The sequence below is a fragment of the Nyctibius grandis genome, chromosome 1 (genome assembly GCF_013368605.1).
Source record: "Nyctibius grandis isolate bNycGra1 chromosome 1, bNycGra1.pri, whole genome shotgun sequence".
NCBI lineage: Eukaryota > Metazoa > Chordata > Aves > Nyctibiiformes > Nyctibiidae > Nyctibius > Nyctibius grandis.
The window spans coordinates 92,350,626-92,370,621 of NC_090658.1; the positions used below are offsets into that span (position 1 = coordinate 92,350,626).

A 19,996-nucleotide genomic window follows, 5' to 3' on the forward strand; every position below is an offset into this window, starting at 1 on the left:
GTGCAGGCATGATGCTAAAGGAGAGCTCTAACACGTCTGTGGAGCCACGAGCCAGTGGCTATAGTGTGAAACAAACGCATAGATTTCATAGGTCATATATGGCAGAAACTCCTCTGACATTCCTTTTTATCCTCTAAAACTATCAAAGGTCTGATCCTGTCCGTCAGTCCTGCCTGGCTGTAGTTACCACAGCAAAGTAAAACTTCAGGAGTCAGAGGGCTTGTTACTAGTATTCTAAACCCACGGTCATGTTTCTGCTGTAAAGGCATCCTTTTTCTTACAATAGCTTGGGTAATTTCTGAAGATGTTTTAGACAGACAGACCTCATTAAAGAACAACTACTTGGCAGTCTGCCGATCCACAAGCTGGATTTAAGTGTTAAGCATTCTGTGACTGTCCATGTAACACACTAAATACTTTTAAATGTCTTTTCTGGATGCAATAAGGAAATCCAGTAAGTCTGAACAGATTTTTCGTACTGTAACTGAATGTGAATTTGAAAAACAAAATAAGTTTGCATTGAACTCGCTGTGGCCATGTTTCTATTGTCTGACTTCACTAGGTGCTGGACCAGGCTCTTTGACTGTAAAATGATAGTGATGACTTTATTGTACCACAGAGTTCTGCTAAAAATTCACATGAACATCTGAGATAGATAACCAAGATCTTGAAAAATTTCCAGATATTAAAAGAATAATGTTTACACTGAAAATGAACATTATCCATGCTTTATGTTTAGAGGGTAGCCAAACAAATGAGTGAGTGAGAATATACTGCTGCTCTCTTCTTCATCTGTAAATTATAATTTTGCAGGTAATAGTCTTGTAGTGTCAGAAGACCTTAACTAATTCTGTGCTGGGATGGAGTTATTGTACTGTACAGGCCTGTTCTCTTATGACTCAATAAAAACTTTTCCCAAAATCATTGCATAGTTGTTAATTCTGTTTAATATTGAATAGTTTTTCTGATGCTGACTTTACCTGTGCTATATTTTGCTTCAGAATTTTCATAAAAGGAATATCTCTCATGTATATGTATACATGTTTTTTATTTTTCTTTTTTCAGGGCATGGCTTTTACCTTGGAGGAGAGGCAACAGTTGAATATTCATGGATTATTGCCACCTTGCTTTGTTGGTCAAGATGCCCAGGTTTATAGTATTCTTAAGAATTTTGAAAGGCTGACATCTGACCTAGACAGGTAAAGTATGACTATGAAACTTCATCCTATTTATCAAACCATGAGTCCTTTATTTTTTTTATCACAGTAGATGAAATTTTGTATATTTTTTTTCAAGCTGTGGTGGTTGATGATTGGGAATCATTAAGCTAAATATATACTTTTGCTAGAATGCTTTCTTCAAAAAAATCAACTCCTAATTTTAAATTTTGATATTCCAGTGCTGTTCATATGAACTCATTATTTCAATAGCCAAATGATACAAAGGTCATCAGAAGCAAGCGAACTCGTGTGAAAGTAAAAGTCAGTAATGTCTTTACATGCATATAGATACATATGCATTAAATCAAATATATACATTTATAAAATATTATAAAATTAGTATGTAATATAGTGTTGTTGTGTTTGTTTTTTTTAAAGAAAAAAGCTGGGGAGGGCTTTAAACATTTATGAATACTCAAATGTTTGTTTTTTTTTTCCCTAAGTGTTTTATAGGCCCTGGAACAAAACACTATTCCTTTATCCCTCGTGCCTTGCTTTTCTCTGTTGTGGGTTGTCTTGTTATCTGCATGTAATACCTGTCTGTTGGTGGCAAGGCTTTTTTATAATTTAAAGTTGCCACAACCTTTGTTTTTTATGGAGGCAGATAGGATGAGCACAGCCTTCCTTGTAAGTGAGGAGCTCATGATTGTGGTATCTGTTCTAGGTTAACTATCCTGCAGTGCTGTCAGGGAGGGCATTATCAGTTGTCACAGAGTAGTAGCTTCCCAGGCTTGAATGTTTTAGTCTGAGTCCCTATGTGTAGCAAAGCGTAAAATTTCATGGAGACCTCTGCTTCAACCACTGACGTTACCATAGGAGCAAAATTTCTCTGTCCTTCTCTACCCATCTCCTCTTGTCCCCTCTGCCTTGAAGTAGTCCCTTCATGATACAGCTTGTTGTTTCATATGTTTCAGGACATTTGAGACTTCAAGGCTGTTTCAATTGTTTGTTTCTACTTGAATTGCTGGAATTTCTATTCACTTGTAACTTAAAAGCAGGAAGAAAATAGGCCTTTTACCCCATTGTTGTATGTGTGTCACAACTAGCAAAGAAATTTTGCTCCGACTTCAGGTCATAGGAGAAAAGCACTTGTGTTTCTCAGAACATCACAGATTTTAAGTTTCAGGTCTAGCTATGTGAAATTCAAGAGGAGAGTAGCAGTATTTCCAAATCTTAATTCTTTGTTTATTAGCAAAAAAATGTGGATATTTAAATGGCTCTTTGCCAAAATGAAAAATTTCTGCAGGAAAGGAAAAAAGAAATAATCTATCAGGTTTAAATGACAGAGTATTGAAAGTTTGAATGGTGTGGCATTTGAACCACAATAAAGCACAATATACTGAAGTTTTGATCGCAGTGGGAATCATCAAACAAAAATAACTGTCTGAGTATTGTGGGAATACTTTGCAGAAATCTTTCTTTATTGTGTTAAAAGAAAGGAAAGAAAAGAAAAATCTCTGTCTGGGAAGTGGGGGAGGAAAGGAACTTTTTTCCCCTAAAGTACACTTAATTCACATATGATAGACACAAATAATACACAAGTATAAATAAATATAGATATATTTACAAATAAATGTGAATAATATATTTTCCAGATGCCATTTGCTTCAGATAATTTTTTTTTCCAAATCTGTCCCTGTGAAGCTTAATGTCTGTATATAATTAATTAAACAAAACCTCAATATCATTATTTCCCACCTATGAGTCTTCTTTTGCATTTTCTCTTTTCCAAATAAATTGTTGGGTAAGGAAGAAATTTGTTTCCTGCTCCTGTGACCACACATTCTTAAAACAGAAGCTCAAACATTACAATATTACATCCATGTGTCTTGAGCATTAGACTGTAGCTTGCCATTTTATACCATAAAGCCAGTGTTTTTTATAATGCCTTTTTTAGTATAAAGGTTATATTGTACTGTGCAGCTTTGCAGTACAAATTTGTTGTTGTTAAATAGGGTTTTAGTGATGTGCTTCAGCTGAGAAAACTAGTAAGTCTTTGGTTCATAGAAATAACTTGAAACTATTAAAAGTTAGGCTTTTTTCTCACTAACGTGATCACTAGTTAAAATATTGTAAGCATTTAGTAATTAACATAAGAAAAAAAATTAAAAGTTGTGTTTATTTCCCAGTCTTATTCTGTGGCATGTGACAGTGATATTTTCTCAACCATATCTTTTGGTCTGAGTATTTTTATCTTCTCCTTCCCCTTATACTCAGAATAAACAGTGTGTTTCCATTTATAATGCTGGATAAGCTGGACTGGAGTCTACATCCTCAGAGATATTCAAAACCTGACTGAACGTGGTCCTGGGCAGCCAGGTCTAGTTGACTCTGCTTTGAGCAGAGGATTGGATGAGGCAATCTCCAGAGGTCCCTTCCAGCCTCAGCTAGTCTACGATTTTGTAACGCAGGTCCATAGCAGTTGAGAAACAAGCTTTCAGGGGTAATCTTGGATCAATGCAAATGTGTGTAAATTAAATCAGGTTGGCCCTTAAGCACTTAAAATTATATAAATCCACAAGTTCCCCCCCAAATGAAATTGTTTCTTTAAGACATCATATTTGTATTATGTGTGAACACCCAGCAGACCTAAATTGACTATTCATGTCATGCTGTGCTTTAATAAAAAGATATTTTCCTCTTGTATTGGTGGGGCATTATATCGCTGTGGTGTTTTCTCCAGTTTTTAGCAAAATAAAGTAATTTGCACGTTACATATGTAGGTTTACATTTAAGACCACTGATTGAAAGAGTTGGTAACATTTGCATGCAGAAGATGATAACTTCTCTTTGAAGTCTATCAATGGTGACATCTTGGACTCCTTTGCAGAGATAAAACGCTTGTGTGAATTGAGTGTGCAAAAACTTGCACGTGGAAAATGTGATTTGCAGCTGTGTTTATAAGTCAAGTGTCTGAAAATTTTATTGGAGTATGTCAGTAGAGTTCCTGCTCTTAGAACATGTGCATTACATGTGTGGGAGCTCAGAAGTATTTTTGAATAAAAAGACCCCTGTCCTTCAAGGCAATATGTGAACTCTGGTCTCCTAGACTCACACTCTTATCGAAACATTTTAAAGCGAAGAGTGACTGTGATCCTGCTGCAGATACGCCTTGAATACCTTCCCTGGTGGAGAATGCCAGAGGACATTGACTGTTTCAGTTGGAACATGGGGAAAAAAAAATCGCAGTGCTCACTGTACAGGCAGGTGCTCAAGGACAACCTTGCAAAAGAGCATGCAGCTGTTGCCTTCTACTGACTGGAGATGTACTAATTCTAGAAATAAAACATTTATTCCAGTATGCATCTGTCATAGTCTTCGCGCTCACAGGAGCAGTGATTGGAAAGAGATAAAGGGAAGCTATTGTTTTCCTCCTAGAGCTAGGATTTAGTGGTGGGTGTATACCTGTGTGTTTTATGTCCGTGTACAAAAGATGAAGTACAAGCATTTGAACATTGCAGAAGTAGGAGGTGTTAAGTACCTTAGACAGAAGGGTATTGTCTGATGAAACATTAATGCTGTGTGTGACAGCCTCTTACACTGGCAGGATTGTAGCTTGCCCTGGTTTTGATTGGAAAGAGGGTGTGTGCAAATTCATAAAGCTAAGCTGAGAATACCGTGGCATGACATGTTTTGGCACGGCTGAAACTCCTTTGCTGACTTGCAGTGTGGAATTGCTGTGCTCTGACATACCAAGAGTTCATATGGAAAATGAATGTGAAACAGCAGCAAATATATTGCCTGGTATGCTTGGCAAAAAGGAGGCCAATAACAGGAAATAATTCTATTCCTCTAGCTTAATTTGGAAAAGCTGCAATGGATTCTGCAAGTAATTTAATCTTTTTTTTCCCTGTATGTTCCTAATTCTCTTTCTTCTTGCTCTCTGTTGACACTGAAATTGTTGCCTCTGTCACAGCCACATCTTCCGTTTGGGCCTTTCTTTCTTCAAAGAGTCACACTGGTAAAAGGTTATACTGGATGTGTGGACGTTAGGAGAGGTGCAATCAGATCACTTTTCCTGAGAATGCTGTGTTATTTTGTTTTTTCTTAAAGTTCGCTATCTTTTATAGCATTTCTATATAGATACTTATGATGCAAAGTAATGGAGCTAAGTATCTTACACAGGTTAAAAATAATAGTCTTTCCTCCCACTTTCCTTTGTTTGCTCTCATGTTTTGCAAGATAAAGAGAAAACAGACTTTGGGCTGTTTTTTTTTTAACATTCCATTTTACCTTGTAAAATTCATGAGAGTGATAGTAGGCCCAGTTATCCTAAGAAATTATCAGTAATTTTCTGGTAGTTATACCAGTTTTCTTTTGGATTTTGGATGACATTTCTTTTATATCCTTTTGCTGCTACTGTATTTAATTCCCTTTGTAATAGCAGAGTAGCATGAAAAAGTTCTTAGGTGAAGTAAAGGCAAGGGGGGAAAAGTGACATACTGAAATTTGAATGCTTGGCAATCCCCTTGGTCTTACTTGCCAGACCTTGGTTTTCCTCCTCTGAAACTCTTCCCTGAAATCTTCATTCAAGACTGCTTTTCTGAGGACAGAAAATATTTTTCTCCCTTTTTATAGCACAAATGATTGTTCTCAGTGTTTTATTGCTTGTTTTCACTATGTTTTCAATTAAACGTGGGCTTCAGTAAAAGATTCCATGAAATACTGCATTTTAAATATATCTTTTTTTAAAACACAATGCTGAAAACTACTTCATGCTTTTAGTTGTGTAGATTACCTGGATGTTGCTAAAAGATGCAGACTTGTTGTCTAATGCATTATAACCAAGACCACATTGAGGATGAAGCATTTTTGGTTTTCCCCTTAAGAAAGAATTTTTGAGAAAGTTGATACCCCTAAGCAAGTTACTATGCTGAGAAAAAAGAGATATTTTGTATCTGCCACTGAAAAGTAGCCTTCTGACCAAAATTGCGCTTCTCTAGAAATATTTTTCACTTTATAACAATATTTCTTACACTGATTTAGATATGGCCAAGTATGTAATATTTGAAAATATAAGTAGTATGCAGTTATTATCTTTGCAATTTCTTTACAGAATCACAGAATGTTAGGGATTGGAAGGAACCTCGAAAGATCATCTAGTCCAATCCCCCTGCCGGGGCAGGATTGCCTAGACCATATCACACAGGAACGCATTCAGGCGGGTTTTGAATGTCTCCAGAGAAGGACACTCCACAACGTCTCTGGGCAGCCTGTTCCAGTGTTCGGTCACCCTCACCGTAAAGAAGTTTTTCCTCATGTTTATGTGGAACCTCCTGTGTTCCAGCTTGCATCCATTGCCCCTTGTCCTGTCAAGGGATGTCACTGAGAAGAGCCTGGCTCCATCCTCATGACACTTGCCCTTTACATATTTATAAACATTGATGAGGTCACCCCTCAGTCTCCTCTTCTCTAAGCTAAAGAGACCCAGCTCCCTCAGCCTCTCCTCATAAGGGAGATGTTCCACTCCCTTAATCATCTTCGTGGCTCTGCGCTGGACTCTCTCTAGCAGTTCCCTGTCCTTCTTGAACTGAGGGGCCCAGAACTGGACACAATATTCCAGATGCGGCCTCACCAGGGCAGAGTAGAGGGGGAGGAGAACCTCTCTTGACCTGCTGACCACACCCCTTCTAATACACCCCAGGATGCCATTGGCCTTCTTGGCCACAAGGGCACCTTGCTGGCTCATGGTCATCCTGCTGTCCACTAGGACCCCCAGGTCCCTTTCCCCTACGCTGGTCTCCAACAGGTCTGCCCCCAACTTGTACTCATACATGGGGTTGTTCTTGCCCAGATGCAGGACTCTACACTTGCCCTTGTTATATTTCATTAAATTTCTCCCCGCCCAACTCTCCAGCCTGTCTGAGTCTCTCTGAAAGGCTGCGCAGCCTTCCGTTGTGTCAGCCACTCCTCCCAGTTTTGTGTCATCAGCGAACTTGCTGACAGTGCACTCTAATCCCTCATCCAAGTCATTAATGAATATATTGACTAGTACTGGTCCCAGTACCGACCCTTGAGGGACTCCGCTAGACACAGGCCTCCAACTGGACTCTGTCCCATTGACCACCACTCTCTGGCTTCTTTCCTTCAGCCAGTTCACAATCCACCTCACTACCCGATCATCCAGACCACACTTCCTCAGTTTAGCTGCGAGGATGCTGTGGGAGACCGTGTCAAACGCTTTACTGAAATCGAGATAGACCACATCCACAGCTTTACCATCATCTATCCACCAGGCTGTGTCCTCATAAAAGGCTATCAAGTTGGTTAAGCATGACTTCCCCTTGGTGAAGCCATGCTGAGTGCCCCTAATGATCCCCCTATCCTTGATGTGCCTAGAGACAGCACCAAGGACAAGTTGTTCCATCACCTTTCCGGGGATGGAGGTGAGGCTGACCGGTCTATAGTTACCCGAGTCCTCCTTCTTGCCCTTTTTGAAGACTGGAGTGACATTTGCTTTCCTCCAGTCCTCAGGCACCTCTCCCATTGCCCACGACTTAGCAAAGATGATGGAGAGTGGCCTAGCAATGACTTCCGCCAGCTCCCTCAGCACCCGCGGGTGCATCCAATCAGGGCCCATGGATTTATGGACGTCCAGGTTGCTTAATTGGTCCCTGACCCAGCCCTCATCAACCAAGACAGATTCCTCCTCTATCCTGACTTCTTCTGAGGCCTCAGGGCTCCGGGGCTCCTCAGGACAGCCTCCAGCAGTATAGACAGAGGCAAAGAAGACATTCAGTAACTCGGCCTTCTTTTTATCCTCTGTCTCCAGGGCCCCCACCTCATTCATCAGTGGGCCTACGTTGCCTCTAGTGTTGGCTTTACCTGCAATGTATTTGAAGAAGCCCTTTCTGTTGTCCTTGACCTCTCTTGCAAGGTTTAATTCCAAGGAGGCCTTAGCTTTCCTAGTTGCCTCCCTACATCCTCTGACAACAGACTTATATTCCTCCCAAGTGGCCAGCCCCTCCTTCCATGATCTGTACACCCTCTTCTTCCACTTGAGTTTGCCCAGCAGTTCCCTGTTTAACCATGCAGGTCTCCTGGTACCCTTCCTTGACTTCCTACCTGTTGGGATGCTCTGATCTTGAGCTCGGAAGAAGCAGTCCTTGAATGCTAACCAACTATCTTGGGCCCCCTTACCTTCTAGTACCCTGTCCCATGGGATTTCCCCTAGCAATTGCTTGAAAAGGCCAAAGTTGGCCCTCCTGAAGTCCAGGGTTGTGATTCTGCTAGCTATTCTGTTCCTGCCACATGAGATCCTGAACTCTATCATCTCATGGTCGCTACAGCCAAGGCTGCCCTCAACCTTCACCGCTTCAACCAGACCCTCCTTGTTAGTGAGGATAAGATCCAGCAGCACTCCTCTCCTAGTTGGCTCATCCACCATTTGCATCAGCAAGTTATCATCAATGCACTGGAGGAACCTCCTGGACTGAGGATGGCTGGCTGAGTAGGCCTCCCAGCAAATATCAGGGTAGTTGAAATCCCCCAGGACAACCAGGCCCTGTAATTGTGAGACTGCTCTCAGCTGCCTGTAGAAGGCCTCATCACCCTCCTCATCCTGATCCGGTGGCCTGTAATAGACACCCACAACAGTATCACCCCTGCCAGCCTGCCCCTTAATTCGCACCCACAAACTCTCAACTCGCTCCTGATCCGCCCCTGGACAGAACTCAATACATTCTAGTTGCTCACTCATGTGAAGAGCAGCTCCACCACCTCTCCTTAGTGGCCTGTCTTTCCTGAACAGGACATAGCCATCCATGACCACATTCCAGTCATGCGAGGCGTCCCACCAAGTCTCTGTAATTGCCACTAAATCATAACCCCCCGACCGAACACGGATTTCTAACTCCTCCTGTTCATTCCCCATGCTGCGTGCATTGGTGTACAGGCATTTCAGGGAGCGAGCTGAGCACACCGATTTCACCCCAGGGGGATGGGAGGCCTCCTGGTCTACCTCAACACTAGAGCGTTGCCCCAGTGGTGCAAGCCCAGCTACTACCCCATCCCCCTTCGAATCTAGTTTAAAGCTCTCCGAATGAGCCCTGCTAATTCCTGTCCCAGAACCCTTTTGCCCCTACGACATAAACCCTTCCCATGTATTACGGTCACGCCTGGTGTCTTATAAAACCAGCCATTATCAAAGAAGCCAAAGCCCTGCCTGTAGCACCAGTCTCGTAGCCAGGCATTAATAGAGAGAATCCTACTATTCCATCCCACGTCATCCCCTGAAAATGGAAGGAGGGAGGAGAAAACAACTTATGCCCCAGACTCTTTTACCAACCGTCCTAGGGCCTTGTAGTCTTTCTTCATCCCGCTCAGACTGTGGGATTCAGCTTCTTCCCCACCTGTCTGGAAGATCAGCAGGGGGTAGTAGTCTGTGGCCTTCACCAGGTTGGGGAGTTGCCTGGTGATATCCCCGATTTGGGCTCCAGGCAGGCTGCAGACCTCCCTGTGATGGAGGTCAGCTCTGCATATTGGGCCCTCAGATCCCTTTAGGAAGGAGTCTCCAACCACTAAAACTCTTCTCTTCTTCCTTGTGGAGGAGGTAGCTATACACCTGTCAGGTTTTTCTGACTGTGGTGGGACCTCTGATATAGGTTGCCTCTCCACCACATCCCCATTGGACCAGCTGTATTCCACTAGGGCTTCATATCTATTGCTCAGAGGCACCTGTGGAGGCAAGGTAGCCAAGGAGGGCACTCGCCTTTTGCCATGGCCATAGACTTGCCTCCACTCACTCCTCTCCTCTAGGTTATTGTTTTCCACCTGAGAGGGGCAGAGTACAGTTGTCCCTCGATCCTGGGAGCTCTCCGGCAGGTGCTCCCATTTTTGTTGCAGGGAGGGCAGAGCCTGGCTCCGCCAGTCTATCTCCATTTCAGCCTCCCGAATGCTCCTAAGCCTTTCTACTTCAGCTTGAAGCCTTTCAACCTGGCTTTGCAGCTGTGCCGCTCGGCCGAGCAGATCATCTACCTGCTCACAGCGCACACAGCCCCCTGACACCACAGAGATGCTGTAGCATTCCCTGCAGCCGGCAACCTGCACCATCGCCTCCTTCTGTGGGAGCTCTGTCTGGGTTCCCACATCCATTTTGGTCTTCTTCCGCCGGGTAGATACTATTGTTCTTTCACTGAGCTGGGAAATACCTGTTGGTGCCACCCCTGGTTCACAGCTCCTTGGCACCTTCCTTGCCTTGTGCACTGGGAGGGAGTCAGCACCCTCCCCAACGAGCTGCAAACTGCTGCAGCCTCTCCTGCCCTGGGACACACCCAGTCACTGCTGAGCCTCCCTCTCCCCTCTGGCCAGGGACTAGTCCCTGCCCTCCAGGAGGCTTTTTATCACCCAGTCAATCACCACCCCCAATCAACAGGGGGAGGTGCGTTTAAATCGCCCGCGGTGCTTCCGGCTATGCCCCCTTCTCTCCTGATTCGTTGCCAGGAACCTCCGGGTCCGGGGTGGGGGGGAAGCAGCTCGGGGCTGCTGCTCCAGGGGGGTCAAGAGTACGAAAACCGCCCGGTTACAGCCCGATGCCGCCCTCGCCCCCGCACTAACCTCAAGTCGCTGTCACTGCTGCCGCCGCTGTCAGCTTTAGCATATCCTGAGTATAAAAGTGGCATGATAAATGCAAATAAGAAAATAAAACCCCAGTTTATTGCCATAGGACAGTAAAAACAAAATGGAGAGTTTTAGCAAAGAGTTTTTTGATTTGGAGTAGTTGAGGAAGATTTTTGCTAAACTTTTAATTTCTTCTGTAAAAGATTTCTTTACCCTATTTAAAATGCAGGCTTGCTCTGAGTAATAAGAAAGAATGATGAAAAGGTATTTTAAAGTCTTAAATAGCCACATCTCATTTTAAATGAAAGTAATAAAAAGAAAAAAAAATACTGGCAACTGCTTTGAAACATAATGGTGGGTCTTGCATGAATGCTTGCAGTCTCTGGTATAGAGCAGCCAGAGTATGCATGATATTCTCTAACATCACTTTCAAGATCCTCTGTAAACAAAGTAAATGTCTTCAAATGTATTCACAACCATATGCGAATGATCTTGTATTTCAAGGTAAATGTTGGGATAATCGTCCACAGTCGAAAGGTTTTAATAAAGAAAATACTCCAAGAATTCAAGGCACTGAAAGATATGCTATACCATAATCAAATAATGGGAAAATGAAAAGTTGGTAGGGAAATGTAGTAATATGAAAGAAAATTAGTATGTATGTATATTTGTAGCAGAGAACTACAAGCGCAGGATATAATTTAACCTTGGAGAACATTCAAAACTAATGTGTATGATGGAAGGTGGTTCAGGATGCCTTATGGTGATGGTATTTAGAGTACACCTTCAACTCTTTGGTTACTAGCTCTTTATCTGTTTAGGGTCTAAAGTACCCTTAGTGACACAAGGGGAGGGACACTGCTTTGCCTCACTTCTGTCACCTCATTACAGTCAACGGCTGCTGAACTGGCTGCACTAGCCTTGCTTATAGTGCTTGTTAAAGGTTTATATAGCGAATCGGGAAAGAAAAGCTTCCCTGATATACAGGGATATACAAAGCTAAGCTTGAACGAAACAAATCTTAGAATCATAGAATGGTTTGGGTTGGAAGGGACCTTAAAGATCATCTAGTTCCAACCTCCTTGCCATGGGCAGGGACACCTTCCACTAGACCACATTGCTCAAAGCCCTATCCAACCTGCCCTTGAACACTGCCAGGGAGGGGGCATCCACAGCTTCTCTGGGCAACCTGTTCCAGTGTCTCATCACCCTCACAGTCAATAATTTCTTCCTAATATCTAATCTAAATCTACCCTCTTTCAGTTTAAAACCATTCCCTCTCCTCCTGTCACTTCATGCCCTTGTCAAAAGCCCCTCTTGAGCTTTCCTGTAGACCCCCTTCAGATACTGGAAGGCTGCTATAAGGTCTCCCCGGAGCCTTCTCTTCTCCAGGCTGAACAGCCCCAACTCTCTCAGCCTCTCTTCATAGGAGAGGTGTTGCAGCCCTCTGATCGTCTTCGTGGCCCTCCTCTGCACTCGCTCCAACAGCTCCATGTCCTTCTTATGTTGGGGACCCCAGAGCTGGATGCAGTACTCCAGGTGGGGTCTCACGAGAGTGGAGTAGAGGGGCAGAATCACCTCCCTTGACCTGCTGGCCACGCTTCTTTTAATGCAGCTCAGGATCTGATTGACCTTCTGGGCTGCAAGTGCACATTTCCGGCTCGTGTGGAGCTTCTCATCAACCAACACCCTGAAGTCCTTTCCTCAGGGCTGCTCTCAGTCCATTCTCCGCCCAGCCTGTATTTGTGCTTGGGATTGCCCCAGCCCACGTGCAGGACCTTGCACTTGGCCTTGTTGTACTTCATGCGGTTCGCACAGGCCCAGCTCTCAGGCCTGTCAAGGTCCCTCTGGATGGTATCCCTTCCCTCCAGCGTGTCGAGTGCACCACACAGCTTGGTGTCGTCAGCAAACTTGCTGGGGCGCACTCAATCCCACTGTCCCTGTCGCCAACAAAGATGCTAAGCAGTGCTAATCTCAATACTGACCCCTGAGGAACGCCACTCATCACTGGTCTCCACTTGAACATTGAGCCATTGGCCGCAACTCTTTGAGTGCGACCATCCAGCCCATTCTTTATCCACTGAGTGGTCCATCCGTCAAGTCCATGTCTCTCCAATTTAGAGACAAGGATGTCATGCAGGACAGTGTCAAATGCAGATTTACTAAACTGTTCTTTGTTAGATAGTTACCTGACTATATTTGTGTCTTCCTGACGTATGAAATAGATTTTATTGGTGCATGTGATGCATGAGTATGCTGAAGCAAAGTTCATGCGAATAATATTTAAGCACACAAACCTCCATGCTTTTGGAATGAATGTGTTGTATACATTTCCTTGACATTTTTGAAATAAAATGATGGTCATATTAAACTTTCTGAGTCTAAGTAGTTAGCAATCCATTGTAAATTAAAAAAAAAAACTACATAAATTGTATACACAAATTAGGTTAAAGTTTTTACGTAAGCCTACTGGTATAGAAGACTACTTAATTTTTAAAGTAATACTTAACCTTACTAAAACTAGCTAATAGAGAGGTGAAGTCTAGGATCATCAAATTCCTAAATATTAAGTGTTCACAAACTGACCAGAGTCATATCTGTGTGAACTAGTATAACCTGAAGTCACTCATAGACTCATATAATCTGTTGTAGTCAGCATTGAAATTTGGCTTCCTCGTTGCTATCTTGGAGCAGTAGTGTATTTATTCAATATTAGGGTGATGATAGTCAAAAGTAGGTCAAGCTAAGCATGAACTTTTTTCACTCTCATTTCTCTGACTTTTTTTTCCATTGGTTTTCTTTTTAAATAAATCTAAAACTTCTTCAAATGAAATGAAAAATTGATTTCCATTAGGAGATAAAACATTGCAGATTTCATTACTTCAGGGTCGAAAGGCATATGTGTGTTCTTTGTTTTTGAAAGCTTTATCTTAAAGTATTCAGGTGAAGTATTTACTTGAAACATTAGCCTGGATTTAGAAGAAATTTATATCAAGGCAAGAGTAGAAAAAGCTAACATTTTTAGATTGAATTTTTTAGGCAAGAGAGTGAGTTTATTTAAGTTTTACATGATGATGGTCTAATTTCAAATGGAACAACAGATATGTAAGGATTAGGTTCTGAGAGACTGACTGTGCAATTGCAGCACATAGTGTTTTGTCTCTGAGAGGGATTAGCTTCCTGAGTAGGGAGAGTATGTCAGCCTTGTGATGATGTAGCTTCTCTGTGTCTTAACCAGTTTGTTATCCTTTGTGTCTGAAACATTGGTGCTATTAAGACAAAGAGGAATTTAAATACTCTAGACAAGAAAGAGGCTTTTGTGGAACAAACATAGCTTGAATTAATTATCTAAACACCTTTTTATTTCTAAATTTTCTTTGTATGTTCACTTGATGTCTGTCTAATTATATTTAATTGTCCACAGATATATTCTACTAATGAGTCTTCAGGATCGAAATGAAAAGCTTTTCTATAAAGTGCTGTCTTCTGACATTGAAAGGTTCATGCCCATTGTTTATACTCCCACTGTGGGACTGGCTTGCCAACAATACGGTTTAGCATTTCGGAGGCCAAGGTATGTAAGTTTATACTTCAAATAAAAGTAATTGTATCTTATTTTCCTCTTGGCAGATTTCTGCAGGGGTTTTCTAATATAGCTGAATGTAAGCCAAAACTGCAATAATTGAGATAATTCAAACTACACTTTTAGTCTACATTAAACAATAATTTGTATTGCATTAAGAGGGCAAATGGTTGTTGTAATTGTATTAAAACGTGGGTAAATTTTTAATCTCATTAACCGACTCTTTTGGAGTCCTAGTTACATGTTACAAGACCAGAGAATCACAGAATCACAGAATCGTTTTGGTTGGAAAGGACCTTTAAGATCATCGAGTCCAACCATTAACCTAACACTACCAAGTCCACCACTAAACAATATCCCTAAGCACCACATCTACTCGTCTTTTAAATACCTCCACCACAGTGTGTCCACCACTTCCCTGGGCAGCCTGTTCCACTGCTTGATAACCCTTTCCGTGAAGAAATTTTTCCTGATATCCAATCTAAACCTCCCCTGGCACAATATGAGGCCATTTCCTCTTGTTCTATCACTTGTTACTTGGGAGAAGGGACCGTCACCCGCCTCGCTACAACCTCCTTTCAGACAATTCTAGAGACTGATAAGGTCTCCCCTGAGCCTCCTTTTCTCCAGACTAAACAACTCCGGTTTCCTCAGCTGCTCCTCATAAGAATTGTTCTGCAGACCCTTCACCAGCTTCGTTGCCCTTCTTTGGACTCTCTCCAGCACCTCAATGTCTTTCTTGCAGTGAGGGGCCCAAAACTGAACACAGTATTTGAGGTGTGGCCTCACCAGTGCTGAGTACAGGGGGACGACCACTTCTCTTCCCCTGCTGGCTCATATTCAGCCGGCCATCGATCAAGACCCCCAGGTCCTTTTTGCACCAAGCATCTTTCCAGCCACTCTTCCCCAGGCCTGTAGCGGTGCACGGGGTTGTTGTGCCTCAAGTGCAGGACCTGACACTTGGCCTTGTTGAACCTCATACAGTTGGCCTCGGCCCATCGATCCAGCCTGTCAAGATCCGTCTGCAGAGCCTTCCTACCCTCCAGGAGAACAACACTCCTGCCCAACTTGGTGTCGTCTGCAAACTTACTGAGGTTGCACTCAGAAGAATGGATCCTTGGTCTTAGATTTGTCTTAGCAACCTGAAGAGTATAGACTTTTACTTATATGAATGTTTATATTATAGGTATTTTATACATACATATATAAAAATAATAGGTATACAAACTAAGGATGAATTATATATGTACCTACAGATATCCTAAAAATAGTCAATAATCATCAAAGCGCCTGTCTCACTGCTTAATAATTTGTTGTTTCATAGGTTGGTTACTCTAGTGCTTTTATTCTGCATACAGTCTCTGTACTTATAGAGTGATGAGGAAGTGGTATGAAAGAAGGATAGATGCTTCTGTTTCACTCTGCCCCTTGAATGTCAGCCCATAGAGTTTGAGATTTATGGTGGTTGCTGTTTGAGAACCTTATGTGTACCAGTCCCTCCAAGTGCAGACTGGAACACCACTTTGGAGCCTTCTGTACAATTTTCTGGCGAAGGAAGAGATAAATGAGCTGTGTGTGCATAGCTCTGTTAACAGAAATAGCTTTTACAGTCAAGGCATTGATTGAAAATAAGACGCTTGGAAGATTAAAGGGAACAAATGACTGCTCACAAATTCTTCAGCAGGAGGTATTTGAGGGAGAAGAGTTATGGCTTCAAGGTTTTGTTGTTGTTAATGTAAAAATCATTTTGGCCTTGTGACTGACAGAATGAGTCAGGACTCTCTGGCCAGCTGCAGAAAACAAGAATTCCCACTTCTATACACATTAAAAAGTTGAAAAAGACCTCAAGAATGCTTACTTAAACCTGTTTAATGATCTGCGGCTTTTAGGTGCCTCTCCTAGCAAGAGAAGTCATCTCCTTTTTTCCCCTCAGTATTTACCACCATGGTGATTTCATTGGCCTTCCAGGAAGTGCTAAATGTGTCTGGAAATTAAGTCTTTGCCTAAGCTGGTCTCATTTCCCCTTGTTTTGATATCCATTGCTGTATAGGACATTGCAAAAGGAACACCTCTGCCCATACATGTACTTTTCATTTTCTCCTGAGACCTATGGAGCATCTGTGGAGAAAAAGCCCTGTTAAATTAGACAACAGTTCAGCTAAGTGTCAGTCTGCAACTGGTGAGAGACAGCTCGCAACAGCAGTTGAAACACCCCACCAGCCCCCTTTAGAGATTTTCAGACTCCCGGACTCCAGTCTTCAATCTGATCCTAAGCACCCTCAAGACATGGGGAAAAAACTGATTTGGGAGTTAGGGACAGGGAGAGGAAAGATTTCAACTTGTGCCTTTTTTTTTTTTTTCTGTTTGCTGCAATTGTTATCTGCAGAGGGCTTAGAAAGATGCCGTAAATCTTTCTCCTCTAGATATCAAGACTAAAATCCTAGTTCATGTCGTTCTGTCACTAATAAATTTGTGGATCTGTATAGTTAACTTGAAACAAATTACACTATAGAGATACAGTTAGCACAGATATACCAGGAAACAGGAACTTACAAGTTCTCCACTCTGCAACTAAGTCACTCTTCAGCCTCTCCTGTAATGAGAATTGAGTAGCCTTTAAAACTTTATGGATTTATTTGAATCATTAATGTATGTCATCAAAAACTTACATTTTATTTTCCTTTTAGTTTCAAATATGATATAAAAAGCTTCCAAAAGCAAGGCATAATAGCAGTAATACATACATTGTGCAGGCTTTGGGATAGCAAGCTGAACTTTCTCAACTCAGCAAATTAAGCTGAACTTTCTCAACTTAGCAAATAACTGCAGTATAAAATTACTAGTGCATATAAATAACATTGTACTAACTGTGTTCCCCATGGATTTTCCTCTGTTCTACTTTAAAAACCTTGTTGTTCTGGCGCATGGATAGTGAACTTCCATTCTGATGATTTGTTTAGCTATTCTGAACAGTGACAGTGATGATCCAAGTGCTCATTGAGCGTCCTCATATGTGTATGTTCTTAAAAGTATGATTTTATTTACTAATATTGCAATGAAGTCTGATTTTTTTTCTTCAAAAAAAGTGTTCATTTCCTTATTGAAAATGAGCAAATTCAAGGCAGGTGGTACTACTTAGATAATTTCTTTCCCTTATCATTTAACTTAAAAAATATATAGCTTTATAGGACATTCCATAATTTGGTATTTCACACTGTGCTTTTCACTGCAGTTGAGCTACTAATGAATGAATAATGTTTTAGACAATATAAAATCATGTTTTAACTGATCTGTCTTTTGGTATTTGGTTGTTGTATTCTTGAGCTACTGAAGTCAGCATTGGCTATATTCATCTGTCTGCTGCTTCCCCAACTACGTGTGTGCTTTATATATGTGACTGACTGTCTGGGGGAGACATAGAAGACATTTATAAAAGTCTGTTTTGTTTCTAGTCCTGCTGAATTGCCTCACTACTTTTTAAGAAGTATTTTAATGACTCATTTAAATAAAGATGGATGAAAACCGTACAATCTTCTGCCTAATAAGGTTCGCATAAATATTTTTTTTCTTAAGAACAAAATACCATCTGCCAAGTGGGATGTTTACTCTTCCCCGTAAAAAGCCCAAATGTTACATTCATGTTATCTTACTACCTGCTCTCATCTTCCCACACCACCCAGCTGATTCCGGTGTTCATTAGAGATCTCAGAGAAAAGGACTATAAAGTTTCCCCTTTGACAGACTCTTTGCTGCTTAAGAAATACCTATACTTTGTGATCTTCCACTGCGCTCTGTTATGGAGATTTTTTTTGTAAGAAAAACCTTTTCTAAGTTATTCCGAAACCAACAGTGCAAAGCAATCGATTTCATTTGGTTTGAAATTGTATTCTAGACCGTGAGTTACTTACCACTGAGCGATATATACCAGTATCCCTCATAATCAGCACCTTCCATGAGTTGAACTCATAGGGGAGAAAAAATAAGCATTTAATTTAACATACAGAAGGAGAAAAGGAGTAAAAGATATGAAATTTAGCCCAGTCTGTACATTCTCATGTTTTTGTTGGTTGATTTTTTTCAGTTGTTACAGTTCAGGAAAAAGGTATGGTCTTATCACCTTAAAAAAAAAAAAGGTCTTATCTGTAAGAAATGAGTGTATCTGTTTTATGCTGACTCCTATCTAAATGCTGTCTTTACTGATAAATGAATGTTTTTCTTTCAGAATATTTTTAGTACTGTCTCTTCCCACAGCTCAGAAAATGTTTGATATTTCATAGTCAAACAAAAATCCTATTAGACTTTTTTGTATAGGTAAATAGATTCAAAATTATGCAATTACTGCAGATCATATTTATCACACTGGAAGTTGCAAGGCAATGTCTTATTATTCAGTTTAAATCTGTAAGGTTTTTTTAAATATTCAGTTAGATTTCTTTACATTGTAAAGTGAGTTTGAAGCCCCTGTCTCACAAGTTATGTCTTCGAGCAAGGAATAACGAAAAGATAGGTGTCTCATGGGACCATCTTCTGTGACTCGCTTACGTGTTTTTAGAAGACTATATGGGCTCACATGATGTGCTTACAATTATAGAAGGACGCTGTGGCTCAGGCGAGATGTTTTTCATCCTCAAGCAGTATTTTGCAATTATAGAATAAACACTCATGACTGACCAGCTGACCGTCTGAATAAGCAACATTTCTCAAGAGAACCAGCTGCAAAGTAACTTGACTCACTGGTTTGAAGCTCGTCTGGATAATTGACATTTGTTTGTGAAATTAAAACTCAAAATTGCATTACTTGCTGTGAATATTCAGCTTAAAATCCACCAGTTTAATGAATAAGATTGTTATTCTGGAAACAGACAGTACAGATCTGATAGCAGATCTGTACCATGCACCTGCCTACACCACATAGTTACAGAAAAATAATTTAGAAGACCAGGCTCTCTGATCTTCCTCACAACCATTGAGGAGGAGGAGGGAAGAAAGACGCTCCTCCAGGCGGTAGTCAGAGAAGGAATTTGGACCTGTACAGATAAAAGCTTTAAAGGCTTACGCTGGGAATGTAATGGAGTTGTGTTTTTTTGCAGTGATCACGCTATCGTTAAGAGCATTATTTCAGAATCTCTGCTAGGTCACTTTTTGGCGCAGAGTTTCTATCCATCATTTAAAAATAAGTTCCTATAGTGAAAAATTCTTCAGTTGCAGAAAGCGTGTACATACATATGACAACTTTTGCTGACTTCCCAAGAAACAATCTATTTCTATAAATGGATTTCTAAAATATAACAGTTCTTTCAGTTGTTTTATTCATCCAAAAAGAATAAATATGGGAAAGTTCAATGGAAATTTCCTTTAAGAATCCAAAATCAACTTTTTACATCATGTAGAGAACACCCAGGAGTTTAAGGTTCTTGTGTAAACTCAGCATTCAGAGGGGGGAGGAAAAATTGCCAAGTATTGCTATGCTGAAGACTTTGGATGTTGTTAAAATGTTAGGTGACTGTTTATGTATTTCCATTCCTAGAAGGAAAAGCCATTTCAAACAGAATATGAACAAAGCAAGCACTGGTAACTATTGCAGCCACACAGGCATGGAAAAGTTCCTCTGAAATAACTTCCCGATGCAGTCACA

At 41.3% G+C, this 19,996-nt stretch overlaps 1 protein-coding gene across 1 annotated transcript in view; it reads left to right on the forward strand.

Moving 5' to 3' along the window:
* Positions 1 to 19,996, forward strand: part of ME1 (malic enzyme 1) — a 201,805-nt gene that overhangs the window by 53,157 nt on the left and 128,652 nt on the right. Inside the window, exons 2-3 of the mRNA XM_068407936.1 lie at positions 1,066 to 1,199; positions 14,203 to 14,352. Of these exons, the coding sequence (XP_068264037.1) occupies positions 1,066 to 1,199; positions 14,203 to 14,352 (284 nt within the window). The remainder of the gene's footprint in view (positions 1 to 1,065; positions 1,200 to 14,202; positions 14,353 to 19,996) is intronic.